This window comes from Pteronotus mesoamericanus, unplaced genomic scaffold, assembly GCF_021234165.1.
Source record: "Pteronotus mesoamericanus isolate MK-2021 breed Mesoamerican mustached bat unplaced genomic scaffold, CSHL_Meso_final scaffold_85, whole genome shotgun sequence".
In the NCBI taxonomy this organism is placed as follows: Eukaryota; Metazoa; Chordata; class Mammalia; order Chiroptera; family Mormoopidae; genus Pteronotus; species Pteronotus mesoamericanus.
The window spans coordinates 58,385,003-58,402,301 of NW_026555329.1; the positions used below are offsets into that span (position 1 = coordinate 58,385,003).

The 17,299-nt window shown below is 36.4% G+C and overlaps 1 protein-coding gene across 4 annotated transcripts in view; it reads right to left on the reverse strand.

The window, feature by feature from the left end:
• TSPAN12 (tetraspanin 12) overlaps positions 1-17,299 on the reverse strand; it is a 71,116-nt gene that overhangs the window by 21,233 nt on the left and 32,584 nt on the right. For all 4 annotated transcript variants that reach the window (XM_054563839.1, XM_054563840.1, XM_054563841.1 and 1 more), the window contains 2 exons: positions 4,851-4,925; positions 996-1,103 (listed from right to left, as the gene is read on the reverse strand). In XM_054563839.1, the coding sequence (XP_054419814.1) occupies positions 996-1,103; positions 4,851-4,925 (183 nt within the window). The remainder of the gene's footprint in view (positions 1-995; positions 1,104-4,850; positions 4,926-17,299) is intronic.

A 17,299-nucleotide genomic window follows, 5' to 3' on the forward strand; every position in this document is an offset into this window, starting at 1 on the left:
CGGTCATCTGGAAATGTCACTCTGATCACAAGGAAACTGCTTAGGAGAGAAGCTTGGTATGAAGCAAGATCAATGATTAACTTCAAGTCACCATATTTTAAACGTCTAAATATAGTCCCCATTTGAGAAGATGATAGGGTATAGTGCTATATGGAAGTTAGGAAAGAAAAACTAAAAGCACCTATACTTTGTGATGTTATTGTTAAAAACCATAAGCTAAATAAGATCAAACTTATTTAATCTTCTCAAAAACTCTGGGAGGTACTTTGTTATCTCCATTATACAGGTGAGACAGACTTCAGGAAGTTAAGTAAATTATAGAAGTTCATGAAATAGTAAGCAGTAGAGCCAGAATTTCCTGATTAGAAAGCTCATGCCTTTAATGATGTATTAGCTCCTAATTCTCAAATGAGAATGATCATATTAAAATTTTAAACATTAAAATACAACTAGCTCACCCTGACAGGGCAGCTCAGTTGGTTAGAACATCATCCTGATACATCAAGGTTGCAGGTTCAGTCCCCAGTCAGGGCACATAGAAGAATCGACCAATGAATGCGTAAATAAGTGAAACAATAAATCAATGTCTTTCTCTCTCTAAAAAAAAAAAAATCAATAAATTTTTTAAAAATGTTTAAAGAGTTCAAAATACAAATAGCTCTAAAAGTAATGAAAAATTACCTATTCAAATAGGATTTGGATATTTATTGACTCTCATGAAAAGGAAACTTCATAGCAGCTTAGTAAAAAGGATTATAAAAATCTCTAAATTCTACATGAAACATGTGAAATGTAGAGGAAGTGGTATCCATGGGAAAAAAAGCAGAACCTGAAGTTCCATAAGGTATTTCTCAATAAAGAATTATACCACTGGCAGCTGAAGCACAGGCTTCACTCTTCAGCACACAGGAAGTGACCAAAGCTGAAGTTTTGGACATGTTTTGAAAGTGTGCCATTTATTCCATACCCTTTACCTCAGAAATTGTAGCATTTACCTCTCTCTGAAAAAAATTCCAAGCATGAGTGAGCCACCGGTATCTTGGTAAGCCATAGTTTGTCATTCTGGCTTTCAAAGTGACCATGTCTGACCACTGTACTGGAACCTGAAGATAAAAAACAAAATATCAAAAACTGTAACACCCAAAAACACACACCCAGAGACACATACATCCACATATTCACAAACTCAGTCACTCACACATACTCACATATTCACACATACTTGGGATGTGTTATAATTGGCTAATATTTTATATTTGTTTGGGACCTAAATTAACTCAGTTACTAAATATTTATTGAACAATCTCTACATGTAGATTTTTGTACTAAACAATGAGGTATGTCGTATTAAGCAAAGTAATGCAAAATAATTTAATGCCAATATCAAGCTCAAGGCAATCACAAAACATGTAAACTATGTACCCTACAGACACACCTGGAGAGCTCTTCAAAACAAACAATCCCTGCAGAGAAATGCCCTTTGATTTTATTTCATAAAGTTGTTGTTTTTGAAGTGATTGCAGACTATGGTACTGAAAAAAAGGGAGGAGAATTAAGAAGAAAGAGTTCAACTAAGGCCTCACTTTGGAATAAGTCTATAAACATCTTTTCAAAATTTGGATGTTAGAAGCACACTAGAATTCTATAAAAATTAGTTCTGAAATTAAAACATTGTTTATGTTTCTATTCTCAAGTCACCTAGCACCGTGTCCCTTAACAGAATGTTTAATCATAACCGAGCTTTAAGTACACATCACAACAGTTGGCTAGAAATCTAGTCAGCACAGCACTCCACGTTTTATCGACAGTGCCATGGGAGAAAATGAGGCACACAAATCCTTAGCCTCACGACAAGTGCAGTGTTAAAGTAACTCTTGGGAGACTGGACAGACATCCATACCTGATCTATGGAGTAATACAGACCAGGCTTAGAAAAGCAAGCTTGACACTAAAATCAAGAATTGGATTATTGGGAAATCCTATGTTTTAAAAATAGTAATACCAATAGGAGTAGTTAAAAAATTCCTGACCACAGAAATTCTTCATTTTTTCCTTTGTTAATTTTCTCTTTTGTTACTTGAAAATGCACAATATGAAAGAAAAAAATCCCAACACTTGGACACACAACTTTGTTCCTATATAATAGGCTGACTGTGTAGACTTAGTGTTCATGTGGTTTCAACAAAGCTCAAGGAACAAACCAAAGTTCATGCTACTGACTATAAATTATTATAATCTTATATCCTATTGAGCATAAAATACATGAGAGTAAAGTAAATTCTGTAGAAATTTATAATCTGACACAGTATCACTGACAGATTTTTGAGAGAAGAAATAACAAATAAGAGGTGACTATGTATAAACAACAGAAATAATGGGGAAACCAGACGGTCTGATGTCAAATCTTTTGATTTGGTTATTAGAATAGCCTTATTTTAGATTTTATTTTCCAAAATAAATACAAGTTGTTTCTCCCTTTTGACCACAATCAATCTGAGACCAAATGTGGCAAGAAACACAGAAGATCATTGAGGTTCTGGCACAAAATACTGTGATCTGGCCATAAAGGAAAACACACACTTATTGGCTCCTTGCATGAAACAGCTTAGAGCACAGAGCCCATCTATGCAAAGGCTGCGTTCTGCACAATTTGGCAGCTAATAAACTTTAATGGCACTTTTCACTCACACTGCTGTTAGCGCAAAAGCAATAAAAAAAAAATCTGTCAAACTTTTTTTCCTAATGGACTACTTTCCATATTTTACTTTTAAACGGGCCTTGCTCTGTCCTGGTGACTTAATGGGGAAGATTTACACAAGCAAAAACTGATGTTTGCCATCAACTGAGAAGAGAGCATGCACGCATCCAGCACCACTGTGATACTTAAAAGATACCTGCAAATAGCCTCTTAACAGAATGGACAACAGTATCTAAACAAGTAAAAATTCCTCTCATTTACCTCAAGTTTCTTAGAATTATATTAGAATCAAAAATTTCCAAATATCTTAAATTAATTCATTTCACACTTGTTTTAATTTAGGAGATTTACCAAATAACACCAGAAACACCAGAGAAACCACTTTAAAAATCTGCAGAAAGCAAACTCATTTCTAAAAACCTTTTAATTATCAAAAAGAACACAATCAAAAGCCAAGGTGAGGGGACCAAAAATTAATTATACAATTTACTATCTTTTGCTTGAATGTCAAGGAGATACATGTATTCTTTAAAAATAGAAAAAAAATAAGAGACCTCTCTTGACCAATAAAATACAGACACTGATTCCCTGGAAATAACTAATTTTTCACTCACCTATATATATGAAGTTTCTAGAGTATGAAGTAAAAATAGGATTCTCAAAGATGGCAAGAATATTCCTATTTAATAGGATATTTTGTTTTGAAAGATGTTATTAAATTTATTTTCAACTGCTTAGAACCTGCCCTGACTTTTGAATTTTTAGTAGAGAAATAAGTAATTATAAATTCCCTCTTCTTACTGAGCTGTCACACGTTAGGAGCATACTGGTGGGAGTGCACTTCAGAGGGCTTCAGAGAGGGGCGCAGCCTGGTGGCAGTGCCAAAGCGTCATTTACATATAAACGGGAAGACGCAGAGAACCCACTAGTCTGCAATTAGCACTTAGTATTCCAAACAGCATCACAGCACAGAGGCAGATTCACCATAAAATCTTTAATAACTGCATCAGTACCATAAACAACTTCAATTTTCTCACACAACTGCCGCAATGCCTCTCTGAAAATAATCTCCCTCTCTGCTTAAGAGCTCTTAAATTCTAGAGTTGAAGATTCACCTGGGGAAATGGTCACAAATGCACATGCCCAGTCCCTCTGCCTCTTCTCCCTTTGCCTTTCCCTCTATTCTGATTTAGCAGATCTGGCCTAGAGCCCTGCAATGCATGTTTTTAAGAATCACCTTGGGTGACTCCTGCTAGACAGTCCAAGGACTACATGTTGGAAAGTGTTACCTTATTGAAATAGAATTACTCTATCATGCTTACAGTGGGAACATTTGGCCTGCCACCGTGAAAACGGCCAGCAATCACAGATCTGCAGAAGGGTTCAACCTCATGGTGATAAACCCACCAATTTCCACCAATAAAGTGGATAAACATTAAATAAGTAATAATGTCTATTGTAAATAAGAGTGAAGTGCAAATGGCAAATCAAACATGGGTTCTCAAATCTTAAAACTCTTATTGTCATCCATCCTAACATAACTATAAAAGTTGGTCCCATGGTTTCAATTGCAAAAATAAGAGAAAAAAAAAGCTGAAGAGCTGTTTTCATGTAGCCAAGCATCAAACTGTGAGAGTGTTTCTAGACTGATGTAAACACACAGCAGTTCTTCAAACACACTTCTTAAAGCAGAAGCTGGTTCAGCTTGCTGCAAACAGGAGACAGACACACTTCCTTGTCATGGGTGTAGAACTTTTTTCTTTTTTTTTTTTTTTAATAAGGCTTTCAGGCAGACTTTCAAGCTTTCTCAAATCTTGCTGCAAATGTGAATATTTCCTATTATGTACTCTAAGTTGGTAAAACTCTTTTACAACATACATTATTTTTAGTCTATTATATACATGTTTAAGCAATCTGTGGAATTTAAGACATATATCATAGTATACCAAATGAAATATTACAAATTATAGTTTGGAACTGCTTTAGACATGGAAAGAAAATGTTACTTTTCAGAAGTACTGGGACAATATGTTGTTATATAGTATAAACATTCAAATTAATAATCATGTGTCTAAATTACTCCAAAGGATCTAATTTATATGGTTGAACTGGATATTGTTTCAGATTGTGACTTAGCCCATTTTGAACTCACCATAATTTCCTGCTCATACGTCCAAACACCACAAGCCAGTTCTACACAGAAAATGACAAGTAAACTTCCAAAGTACTGTAGAAAAACAGAAAATTAACTCTGTTAGCATAGAATCAAAGTAAAATATGGTCATCTGAGACAAACTAAATATTACCCAGTGTTGTTTATCCAATGAACAAGAAAACAGGCACAGATTTGGGAAGCTTCCTTAGGAACAGATGGGTAAAATTTCAGCAAATTTAGAGACATCTGTAGACAACATTTAAAACTCACCTAAGTGGGCCAATTGGATAGTGCTCTATTTATCAAGTACTTTCATAATTCATTCATTCAAAAACCTTGTGAAATGGATAGGACTATCTCATTTTACAAATGAGAAAATTAATGCAAAAAGTAGGTAATGTGAATTGCTCCAGACTGTGCATAGTAAATTTTGGAGGCTGGACCACTGCAGCCACGTTCTTTGTACTGTAACTTGCCAACTCTCCAGCTGTGCAGGCAACTTTACAGAAGGAAGTCGTGCAAGTGTGAGAAAGAACGGGCCCTCTGCAAGTTCTCTCTACTAATTCCAGCAAAAGAAAACAGTGCTACTGCTCTAGGATCTTCTACTCTGTCTACGGTGTGAGGTTACAACGCGGGCGCTGGGTAGTGCTGATTATTGGTTATTTCCCTTCATTGGAATAACAACTCCAGTGGTAATGGCATGAATTTTGTGTTCCTCATAACAAAATAGGTGTTCCATGGTACTTATATAAAAGAGTAAGTGAAAACAAAGCAGAATACTATGACAGTAAGGGACTGGGAGCTGCCTGGGGCAGAGTGACTGGTGAAGGTAATCTTTAAGATGAAGGCAATGCTGTGAAGATTTGTGCAAAAGCATTCCAGGCACAGGAAACATCAAAAGCAAGGCCACTTTTCAGGGTGAGCTAGTTAGTGAAGAACTCAGTGGTACCTGGAGCACAGAAGGGGTGCAAAGGGAACAGGGGGTGCCAGTACATGATGTTGAGAGGGACAACGAGCCAGATCCTCGTGGGCTATAGAAAGGGTTTTGCATTTTATTCTAAGTGTAACTGAAATCTATTAGTAGGTGGCATGATTTGATGTACGTTATAAAAATATAATTCTGGCTATTTTGAGAAAAATGACCTGTAGAAAAAGTAAGGGTGTGATCAGAGCAACTAAATAAAAGACTGGTGAACTAAAATGGTAACAGGAAAATGAAAAAAAAAATGGACTGATTTAGGACTGTGAGCCACCAAGACTTGAACTTTGAATTTCTTTCCTCATAGTTTTTGCCACAAAAGTGGAGTGGAAATAAAAGATATAGAAAACTGAGCTGATTTTCTACTACTGCCGCAATATATCCCTTATGATTTAAAAGTATAAATCACTGCTATTAGTTTTAATTTGCTTTATTCATGCAAAGTAAATGAAGAATAATGGCAACAAAACCTTTTAGACAATAATGTGGATTAAAAATAATAATTGGTTCAAAAGATAAAGTAGTATTTTCTTAAGAGGAAGAACTTTTACTTTCAGCATATGTGGTACTCATAGTCAGTTTCAATCTACTCAGATCTCATTTCCAAGTGCTGCCTTACTTTATAGATTTTAGCCTTGAAGTAATGATTAGAAGAAATTTAGTGAATACAGTATTCCAAGTCAGTTTTTCTCCATACTCTCCTTAATGCTTTACTTAAAAGATTTCTAGACATGAACAGTACTATATGTGCACCTTTCATTGCAAGGAGACTCCAGTGTTCAATAACTACATGCTAGATCAATAGGAAAGGGTGAGGCTCCAGAGAAAAATTACACTATGAGATTAAGTAGTCCCCTGTTCTACCCCAGTCTTGTTTTCCATGTTTTCAGTTACCTGTAAGCAACTGTGGACCAAAAATATTCAATGAAAAACTCCAGAACTAAACAATTCATAAGTTTAAATCATGCACCATTCTGTGTAGCACGATGAAATCCCGTGCCATCCTACTCCATCTCAACCGAGACAAGAATCGTCCCTTTGCCCAGCATTTCCATGCTGTATATGTTCCTGTCCGTTAGTCCCTTAGTAGCCATCTGGGTTTCAGATCGACTGTTGTGGTACTGCAGTGCTTCTGTTCAAGTAACCCTAGTTTTACTTCATAACAGCTCCCAAAGAGTAAGAGGAGAGATGCTGGCAATTCAGATACACCATAAAGAAGTCATAGAGTGCTTCTCTTAGTGAAAAGGTGAAAATTCTCAACTTAATTGTTCTATTTTGTTAGTTATTGTTGTGAATCTCTTCCTGTGCTTAATTCATAAATTAAACTTTATCACTGGTATGTAGGTACAGAAAAAAACATGGTATAGACATGGTTCGGTACTATCATGGTTTCAGGCATCCATGGGGGAAAGGGGCTTATCCACAGATAGGGGGGCTACTCCACTTTTGCTGCCTCAGATCTCTCTCTTACTCTTTTCAAAATTGATATCTGGTTACAATGAAAACTGAAGCCGCCCTGAAAAGGCAAGAAATTTCTAGAGATAAAAAATGGGTGCGGATTACCGGTATGTGCTGTTGGTAGAAAAAGGACATACCTGGACTTTGCCTTGGGTATTACCATACAGATTTCTGGATTAACTTTATATCCTTTTAAATCCTATTTGGGTTATCTCTCTCATTTCTCACCTCCCGGAGTCATTGACCAGCTTAGGACATCTGCGCTACACCAACAGAAAGAAAGGCTCCCAGCACAAGGACAAGTGCCCAGATGTATGCAGTGCATGCAACGCCTGAGGAACTCAAGCCTATGGATCCAAACAACACTGTATTTACTATGGCATGACACACATAAAAAGGATAGCCATTATTAACCACCTTTGACGTCTTAAAGTGAGCTTTACAACAGGCTAGTGAAACCATAACTTAACCACCCCCGGGGTGGTTATATCTAAAGCATACATGTCTAAAACAATCTCTCATTACAAGCTCAAAACTCTGGGAAAACTCTAAAATGACTGTATCTTTCTGATTTCCAGTGTTCTCATTTGAGGCAGTTTTTCCCATATAAAACAATTCCTTTGTTTTTATTCCATTTACACTCAGGGGCACAGATTTATTTGACCTTGAGAACAAACTAAATCTAAAATTTAATTCAAATAAAATATATTTTTTGCAAATGATGCTGCAGCTTCACGATCCGCTCTCTACTTTGTTGTCACTGCATTAGGCTCAAACATCCAGTCCTCCAATTCGAAGGAAAACTTTAAATGTCAAACCCATCCTTAATATAACGTACATAGATCAACTGCATTTACGCTTATATTTTCTTCTTCAGTGAGTTTTGAGTCCTATAAAAAGTCATCCTTACGTTGATTATTGCACAAAGAATCACTGCCATTATTTAGTTCAAGGGCTGGATCTGAGTAAGGCATCTAGAAAGCATGGTGTTAATCCACAGTTTAAATAAAATAAAACCAGCAAACCTGACCAGCATGGTTCAGTTGGTTGAACATTATCCCACAAAGTGAAAGGTTACAGGATCGATTCCCAGTCAAGGCACATGCCTAGGTTGCAGGCCAGGCCTGGGTGGGGGTGTGTATGAGAGGCAACCAATCACTGTTTCTCTCCCTCTCTTTCTCCTTCCCTTCCCCCTCTCTAAAAATAAATAAAATAGTTTTTAAAAAACTAGCAAGGAAAGAATTGAGCAATAGCTCCTGCTGAGCTTTGTTAAGGTTGGAAGTGTACATGCATGTCACATTTCACTATAAAACCATCTGCTGCCCTCAGCACCACTGGGAATATGTATGTATGCCCATAGATCCTGTAATGGTGTCGGCATATATCTTTCATGCTCCTTACTTTCCCAATGTGTGTAGTTTCATGAGATGATCTATACCAACCTAGTTTTCAGAGCTATTCACTTCTCTCTCCTCTTTGACTGTTATCCTTCTGTAGGATGATGGAAAGAGCTTTGAACTTGGAGTCAGAAGACTGCAGTTCAAATAGAGCTCTGAAACACACTCTTGACCTTTTGGCAAAATCGTTAAACTGCCCTGACATCAGTTTACTCATCTGTATAATGAAGATAAAAATAAAGCCTGCTCTGCTGTTATGAAGCTTGATTTGATATATGGGAAAGTAATATGAAAAATTTTTAATTTCAAATTTGTAAAGCATTACGCAAATGCTATGCTGAATTAGTTTGTGAAATACAATCCAATATTGACTTGTCCTTTCCTTCTGGACATAGCCTTCATTCCCTGCAGTGTGCCACAGCTTCTTCCTCATCATTGTTTTCCAGTATTTAACCTCTCATTCTTCACTGTTTTCCAACCCTCCGTGTATCAGCATTTCTCTGCTGCACATCAATCCTCAGAGGTTTCAGCTTTTAAACCAGCGGCCCCCTACCCCACAAGTCACGGTGCTCACTTAACTGCCAGACCATTGGCTCCAACTGGCAGAAATCTTGTCCTTAAACATTATTTCCTCCCCAGTGCCTAAACAGTACCTGTCACACCGCAGGTATTCAACAAATGTCGGTGAAAATAATGATCAGCTTACCAACTGAAAGAACCAATTTCAGATTTCCTTGAGTTTCCCTGAACCTGGAGTTTCTTGTTATCATTTGACTTAACCTTGACTTCTGCTTACACATTTCTATTTTAAATATTGCCTCTCTGTTTTACTATGTGTTTTTTATGTGGATTATATTACGAAAATTAAGTGTGCCTTTAAGCATTTAAGACAATTTACATAGCTAAAGAAAAGAAACAATATGCAGACTCTCCCCATCTTTCCTGGGTTACTATTAACTAAGCATTTTAAACAAAGACTGGGAAAGTGTGTGTTTATACAAGGAATGCAATTATTTGCATTACAAACTATTTTTTTGCTTTAAATATTATTCCTGAAAACAAAGTTCCTTAAAATGTTATTCTACTGAAATTAAACTAAAATCTGTGCTCTACAAATAAGTCTTATCCCTAAACATAATGATCATGAAAAAAATTCATCAAGTAAGGCAAGTTGATAATAGGACACAGGTCCAAAATGATGTAATTAATTAGTGTTTTTTCCCCCACCAAATCTCTCAAGCTGAAAATAAATACCTTTCATTAAAAAATGAGTACCTCCACTGGGTTAGAGAACAGAAGATAAGGTAAAACACTGTATTTGAAATTGCTTCGCTGACTTCTTTTTTTTTTTTTTTTAACTATACAAATGGATGAACATGGGCTCTGAAATAAAATAGACCTTGCTTCAGGCTCTGTCTCCATTACATACCAACTGAATGACCTTGAGCAAACCACTAAGCCTTTTTTCATCTCAAATGTAAAATGAGAATGTTAAAATTTCCTCCTTGCAGTACAGTGTTAAGGATTCAATCCGTAAATTGCTGTCTCAGAGTAAGCACTACCTAAATGGTAACCATTACTAACCAGATGACAGTATCTGCTAGAATACAAACTCCATGAGGACAAAAGATCATCATGTTTTAAATACTTAACATACAGCCTGACACAGCACACGCTCAATGCACATTTCTTGAATAGCTATAACTACAATTGGAGGTGGTGAATAAAACTCTTCAGCTCCTCCTAAGACTATCGGTGCCACTCCCAGTAAAGGATATCTAATCCCACAAATAAAATCCTTGTCCAGCAGGAATATAGCTGGTATTTTTCAAAACATCTTTATTAGGAAACGAAAGCAGGAAGGGTGTGGAGGGTAGGGAATCCAATTTCTTTTATTAAAATACCGAAACCAGTTTGTCTGTTATTTTAAACTAAGACTGACCAGAGAATGGTGAAGGTTACCAGTCCCTTTGACCACTGGAAGTATTTGAAGAGGAAGGGAAGGGCATAGAATCCCACTTTCCTATTTAAGCCCCTGCTGACTTGTAGGTAAATTCATCCTCCAATAGAAATAAAGGGAATTCATCCCCCTTATTAAATGTTTGATCTCATTATATGTGTACAGACAATGTAATAAAGTCTCAGAAGTCCTTTCTTAAAGAAACATTCATTTATTAAAATGATCAGGTTCCCTGACACCCCCACCCCCAGGATTTCCCAATAAAGAAAGCAGATTAAACATGTCCTTATCCCTTCTCCCCTTGAAACTTCACTAGAATGACAATAAAGGGGTATTGTAAAAGGTATAAACCCAGAGATAAAGGAAAAGGAGACAACAAATGGAGCAAGCATATTTTGGAAGGTGCAAAGAATATGAAAGAGTAGCAAATTGATCAGCGTCCTTCAAAAGCTGAATGAATGCTTAACCAGTCATGGCATAACTTTGGAACAACCTAGTTCTCACTACAGAGCCCCCAAATGCTCAGTTATTGTCAGCCCCAGATACTTCTAGAAGCAGATGAAGTAGGGCTGAAGAGAGGATGACTGGTTGAAAACCTGTTTAGGAAGAAGCTAAAACCCTAAGTCCCTTCCCCATGCTATGTAGCTGGGTGACTGCCTACCCCCAGCAACAAAGAAGTGGGAGAAGTCGTGGTTCTGTGGAAACAATAAAACAAAGTCTCAGGACTGAGGACACAAGGCACAGTAGAAGATAAAGTACAGTACTGGAAGCAGGTAGTTGAAGTTCATATTCACATACCTTTTCCAGAAAGGTTCAAAGCTATAAAGGTTCAAACTAAAATAGCATTAGATTTCTCAATAAAATACTGGAAGCTAGAGGGCAGTGATAGAGATTCTTTAAAATCCTGAAGAAAAAATGATTTCTAACCTATAATTCTATAGCCATCAATATTAATACATGAGGGTATCTAAAGTCTTTCTTAGGCATGCAAGCTTAAAAAAAAAAACTCCTATATTTGCTTTTTCAGGAAACTACTGGAATATGTCTCTCTAAAATAAGAAACTAAACAAAGAAGGACAATGACTTTGATTCCAGGAAACATGGGACCTAAAATAAAAGGGAGGCAAAAGAAATCCCAGAATGGCAGTGTAGTAGGCAGTTAGACAGAAATGAGCAGAGCAAGGACGATAGGCCAGGTACAGAAGGTCACCAGAGCAGAAAGCCCCAGGCGCCTAGCAACAGGCAAAACTGGGAAAACAGAACCTTGCCCCCAAGGTAACCTTTCCTTCCCAGGCATATCACTAGTCAGGCAATTTAGACCCCCAGACCTTTCGTGACCTTTCATATCATTGGTCATGCGGCTCCGACCCTCCCCTGACCTCTCCTCCCCTGTTATGTCCACAAGTCATTTGGTGAACACCCGTGAGGAGGAACAAGGGGCTGAAGAGTGTACTCATGCAACTCCCATGAGGAACCTTGCCAGACCACTCCCTTACACAGTGACCCCTAGGGATAACTCTAGGCCGCAACTGTGTTTCAGCTCTAGGCCAAGAAAAGCAGCAAAACCTGACAAGTGACACCATGGCCGACATGAAGACCAGCTGCATTGACTAATGACCTTGCCCTGGTGCCGACCAATCAGTGGAGACCATGACCCTGAAAGGACACACCTGGAAAGCGCATGCATATTCTATTGGGATTCTCCCCTGAGACCTCCAGATAAATACCCTTAAGACAGAGTACCCATTGTGGTCCCTTTGCCTTTCCCCATCCCCTCCCCCGGCTCTCATTTTCCTTGCCTCTCTCCTAAGCTCCAAGGGCCCTTCTTTTGCCTCTGGAACTTGCTCCCTGAGCACATTTCTTCTACAGCTCACTTCTACCTCTGTGACTTTCTAAATCAACTCTCTTACAGTTTAAGTCTTGGCTCTAGATCCTTTCTTAGCCGGAACTCAAGTATGGAGTTTGCTAAACAAAGGTCCAATCACTGGTAACATTCTGGTGCCATTCCGCTGCCAAGAGTAATAAAGAACAGCCCAAGACAGCAGCAGGTCTAGAAAGTTCTGAAAGAGATAGCTGTTTAAAAAATCATCAAGAAAATGCCTAAAATATTTGAAAATATAAGATGGAAACTCACACTGGGTAAATTTAGAATTGAATTAGACAGAAATACATAGAAAACAGGAGCATTACTAATTCCAAGAAAAACAAAGTATTATTCCAGAAAGAAAAAGTATATCCAGTCCTTTACCTGGCCCATCTGTGAATAGCATTTACATAGTCATGGTCATGGAAACACTGATCAAACCAAAATTATGTCATGTGGTGTGGAGGTGAGATAGGAAGTATGCCTGGTAGACTGGGGAATGAAGGCAGGAAAGGGGGCCAGTTCATCTTCCAGAAGAAGTCAATGCAGAGACCTTAAAACTGAAAACTAAATGAATGAGAAAAGTTACATAAATATGTGATTTAGAAGGAATCTGCTAACACAAAAATTGTAAGTGGCTGTTTCTTAGGAATGGAAATGGTAGGGGTGAAGGACAACTACTGCTCATAATAAACCTTTTAGAATGAAATTAACTCTAAATTATGTATATGAAGCAGTCTGATAAAAGTAAAAACGAAATTAAAACAAACAATGGCCCCCTTGAAGCCTTTACACCAAAGAGAAATCATTAGTAGAAAAAGTTATTCAAAAATGCCAAACATCGTAAGTAGCCCAATTATGCTTCATGGTTATTAGTACTAAAGTGGTGGGTGACAACTGGAAATTTTATGCTCCAAAACCATCCTCCTTTTGCTAAATGTTCCTTCAATAGCTCAAAATAGGGGTGCTATAACAAAATAAACAAGTGTATACTTAAATGTAATTTATAGAGCCCACCCACAGGTCTCTTTCAGTAGACCCTGTTTGGAAATTTGGATTTCTACTGTAATATTGCTTATTAAAATCACACATACTGCCTACTCAAACCACTGGGGGATGAATTATTTTCCAGGATAGTTCACTTAAATCACAAAATTATGAAGCTTTGAATTCTACGTAATGGGCAATTTTGTTCAATAAGGAAGGCCTGAATTTTATTTGCAGAAAAGAGCTATATGTGCATATACAGGATGGGGCAAAAGTAGGTTTACAGTTGTATGAGTAGAAAATAGTGCAAGAATTAATAAACAATAATACAAGAATAAATTCTGTGTTTCATGTCCTGACAATTGTAAAACTACTTTTGCCCCACCCTGCATATAATGAAGTATTATGACAATATAAAATTAAAATCATATAAAAAGTATGTAAAATATCAATATACTTACATGTATGTAAGTGTATATGTGATGGCGTACATGAGTGAATACACATAGATATGAATGCACAAATTATTTATTGTGCCAGAGATTTACATACATTATATAATTTACTCCTCAAAAAATATTACAAAATATCATAAACTCTATTTTTTTAAAATAGAAAATGGAGCTTGGTACTTTCATCCATGAATGAGAGACAAAAGAACACTAAATTTTTCACAGTACTGGTTCTGAAGCCAAGCAACCTGGATCCGGATTCTAGGTCTTCCGCCTGCTCTATAAAATGGGGATAACAATAGTGCCAACCTCCTAGCATAGCCAGTAGAATTTAATGAGCCAATACATTAAAACATACATAATATTGGTTGGCACATAGCAGTTTTAGATTAGGAATGTTGGTGGTGGTGTTAGCCATACCTCACAATTCATCATGTTTACTCCAATCTTTTGGTCATACGTGCACACAAGCACATGTTTACACTTGTATATACAGAACTAAGGAGGAGTGACCTAAAACCCCTAGGTTCTCATTTTTTATCTTTTTCAGTAGGGAAAAAAAAAGACTACCAATAATATAAAAAAATCAAAGGAGAGCCAAAAAATTTCCTTTCTTTTTCCTTCCACCTATGGCTAAAAGCACAAATGCTGCTTTAGTTGCTATGTCAAAATCCTTGACAAATCCTATGAACAACTCCATCTTCTGTTCTTAGGTTTTGAAGTTATATAAAGTCAGTCTGATCAGCTTCTTTTAAAATTGATTATAAAATTAATTTTTGTTCTTATTCACATTCTACAGTTTCTGTAATGAAGTATAGTACCATGTAGCCAAGGAGTGCTTAACAATTCATTAAATTGAACTTCTATAAAAGCACTAATAATTTAAAGTGATTTATTTTCTTTTTACATCTTCACTTCTTTACTGTTAAAAATTGATATTAATGACATTTCTAAGAAAGTAATAATATTTGATTTTGCATAAAATATTTCAAATAATTTTCACTTTTGGGAAAATATATTATTTTTAAATTTTTATTTCTGACTTATGAAACTAATGAAAACAAAAAAAAAGCAATATTTCCTCACAAAGCCACTTAATTTATTGAGGGCTTACATTTATTGAGAACATTAAACTTAGTAAGCAGCAGAGAAATATAGGAAAAGATACTTTTGATTAGTAAAATCATTTCTATAGAAAATACATTCTATTAATATAAAACTTAGCCTCATTCTATCCAGTTTCATTGAGCAGAAACTCTTGAGATATATACTGTACTTTCTAAAGGGAAAAAAAATCCTATATCTAACCTACTACAAATAGACAAAACAGTTATTTTTCAAACTTTCTCTACATTAATGCCAACTAGAAAGTAATTTTTACATTAAAACAAAGTTTCAATGTCTTTCTTGAGCACTTTAACATAAGTTTCTCTGGGCCAGCAAGCAGATAAGCAAGTGTCACAGAATCTTCTCACTAGGAATATACTCGTATTTCACTGAAAGTAAAATTATAAACACTAAAAGGTTGTTTTGACCTGAATCTCTCCTAATTTATAACTAAAAACTTAGATTCTTTTTTCATAACTAACATTCAACATATTTTGAAACCACAAAAAATCAGATTTGTTAAAATTATAACATACTTTATTGGATATTTTAATATTTTAAAAACACAGTGCCTTCTGACTCCTATCTACATGCTACATAACTAGCACTTTTAATAAACAAAACGTTTGACTAAAGGCCTGTATTCACTAAATGATAAATGATAAACTCCAGTCTCTCCCTTGTCAAATACAAAACTCTGTGAGCTTTCAGTGCTAAGTATGTCTATGTCAGTTGTTTATTTTGCCTTTCCCAGTGATTGGAGGTTTAAAAATATTATATTACTTATAGTTAGTAAATAAGAGAATTCCAGTGCCAAATATTTGTACAAGATAATGGAACTGCCGACATTCTGTTAAGAATCCACTGGGACTAAATGAACAGTCCAGAAGCCCTTGCTGCTTAAAACACACAACCACACAAAGCCTCTGTTTTAGCCTTGTCCAGGAATGATGTCATAGCAGACACAGGCTCAGTACTTTCTGAAGGCCAAGTATTCACCATGTTCTATGTCTCTCTTACAAAATTTTCAAAGAAAAGGCAACATTAAATATCCTTTTTTTGAGAAAAATAAATGGAATGAGTTCAGGCTAATTGAGAAAAAGCCAGAGGCCGTGGCCAAGGAGCACAGTTGGTTGGAGTATTGTCCCAATATGCCAAGGTTGTGGGTTCACTCTCTAATCAGGGCACATACAAGAATCAACCAGTGAATGCACTCATATGTGGAACAAGAAAAAGATGTTTCTTTTTTTATCTCTCTCTCAAAATCAATTTTTTAAAAAAGCTAGAACTATACACCAGTTTTTGAAGAAACAAAGTCTTGTAACTCTTGAGCCTATGCAGAAATTCAAGCTAAAGTAAAAAAGTATTTATATGCTATGGTCCTTTGTTCATGCTTGTATTTGAATAAATATAGAAGAATATTTCAAATAATGTATCTTAATTTACTCCCCTTTTTAATTTTATTTACACTGGTTATTGCTGAGCTAATTTCTCTATTAAAGATGTTGGTGAAGTGTAAATTAGTACGTGATTGCTTCGTGTGCTGTTGAAACCTTTTGACAGAGAACTGTGTTACATCAGGATCTGAGGGACTTAGTCAAGGGCTTCAAGCTGCCAATGTCAATGCTCTATGTCATGAGAGATAAAGCATTAAGACTGCAGCAACAGAGTAGCTGCGCATGTTAGACAGGTTACCATGAACATAGTTTCTGTTGCTTTGTAAACTAGGTCTCCATGCTTAGCCCCATCTCAAAAAATTTAAAAGGTTACTAGTCTCTAAATACTATTGATCTAGTCCTTAGAATGTGAGACAGGGATCCCTATCATTAGAATCAGGACAGGAAAGTGTAAATGGGAAGGAGCCTTAGAAATGTCCTAAGAAACAGCCAAAGTAACACCAGACTTAATTCTGATCCAGATCATGTCTCTCCCTCAGACTCAGCCAAATGTGGCAAGATCCCTGTGAAACATAAGGAAGCATGAGTTGATTATTACAGGCACCTTTATGGCAACACCTTTTATATGACAAAAGGTTAGGCAACAGGCAATTTTAAAAGATGATAGGAGATATCCGAGATGGCGGAGGAGTAAGAAGAAGCTATACAAACCTCCTCCTGGGACCAAACCGGAATTACAACTAAATCTGAAGGCCAAGTACAGAAAGCATCCAGAATAACCAACTGAACACTAGCTGGAGAGAAGCCTTATAACCAAGGATAGACAAAAGAAACCACTTCAGCAC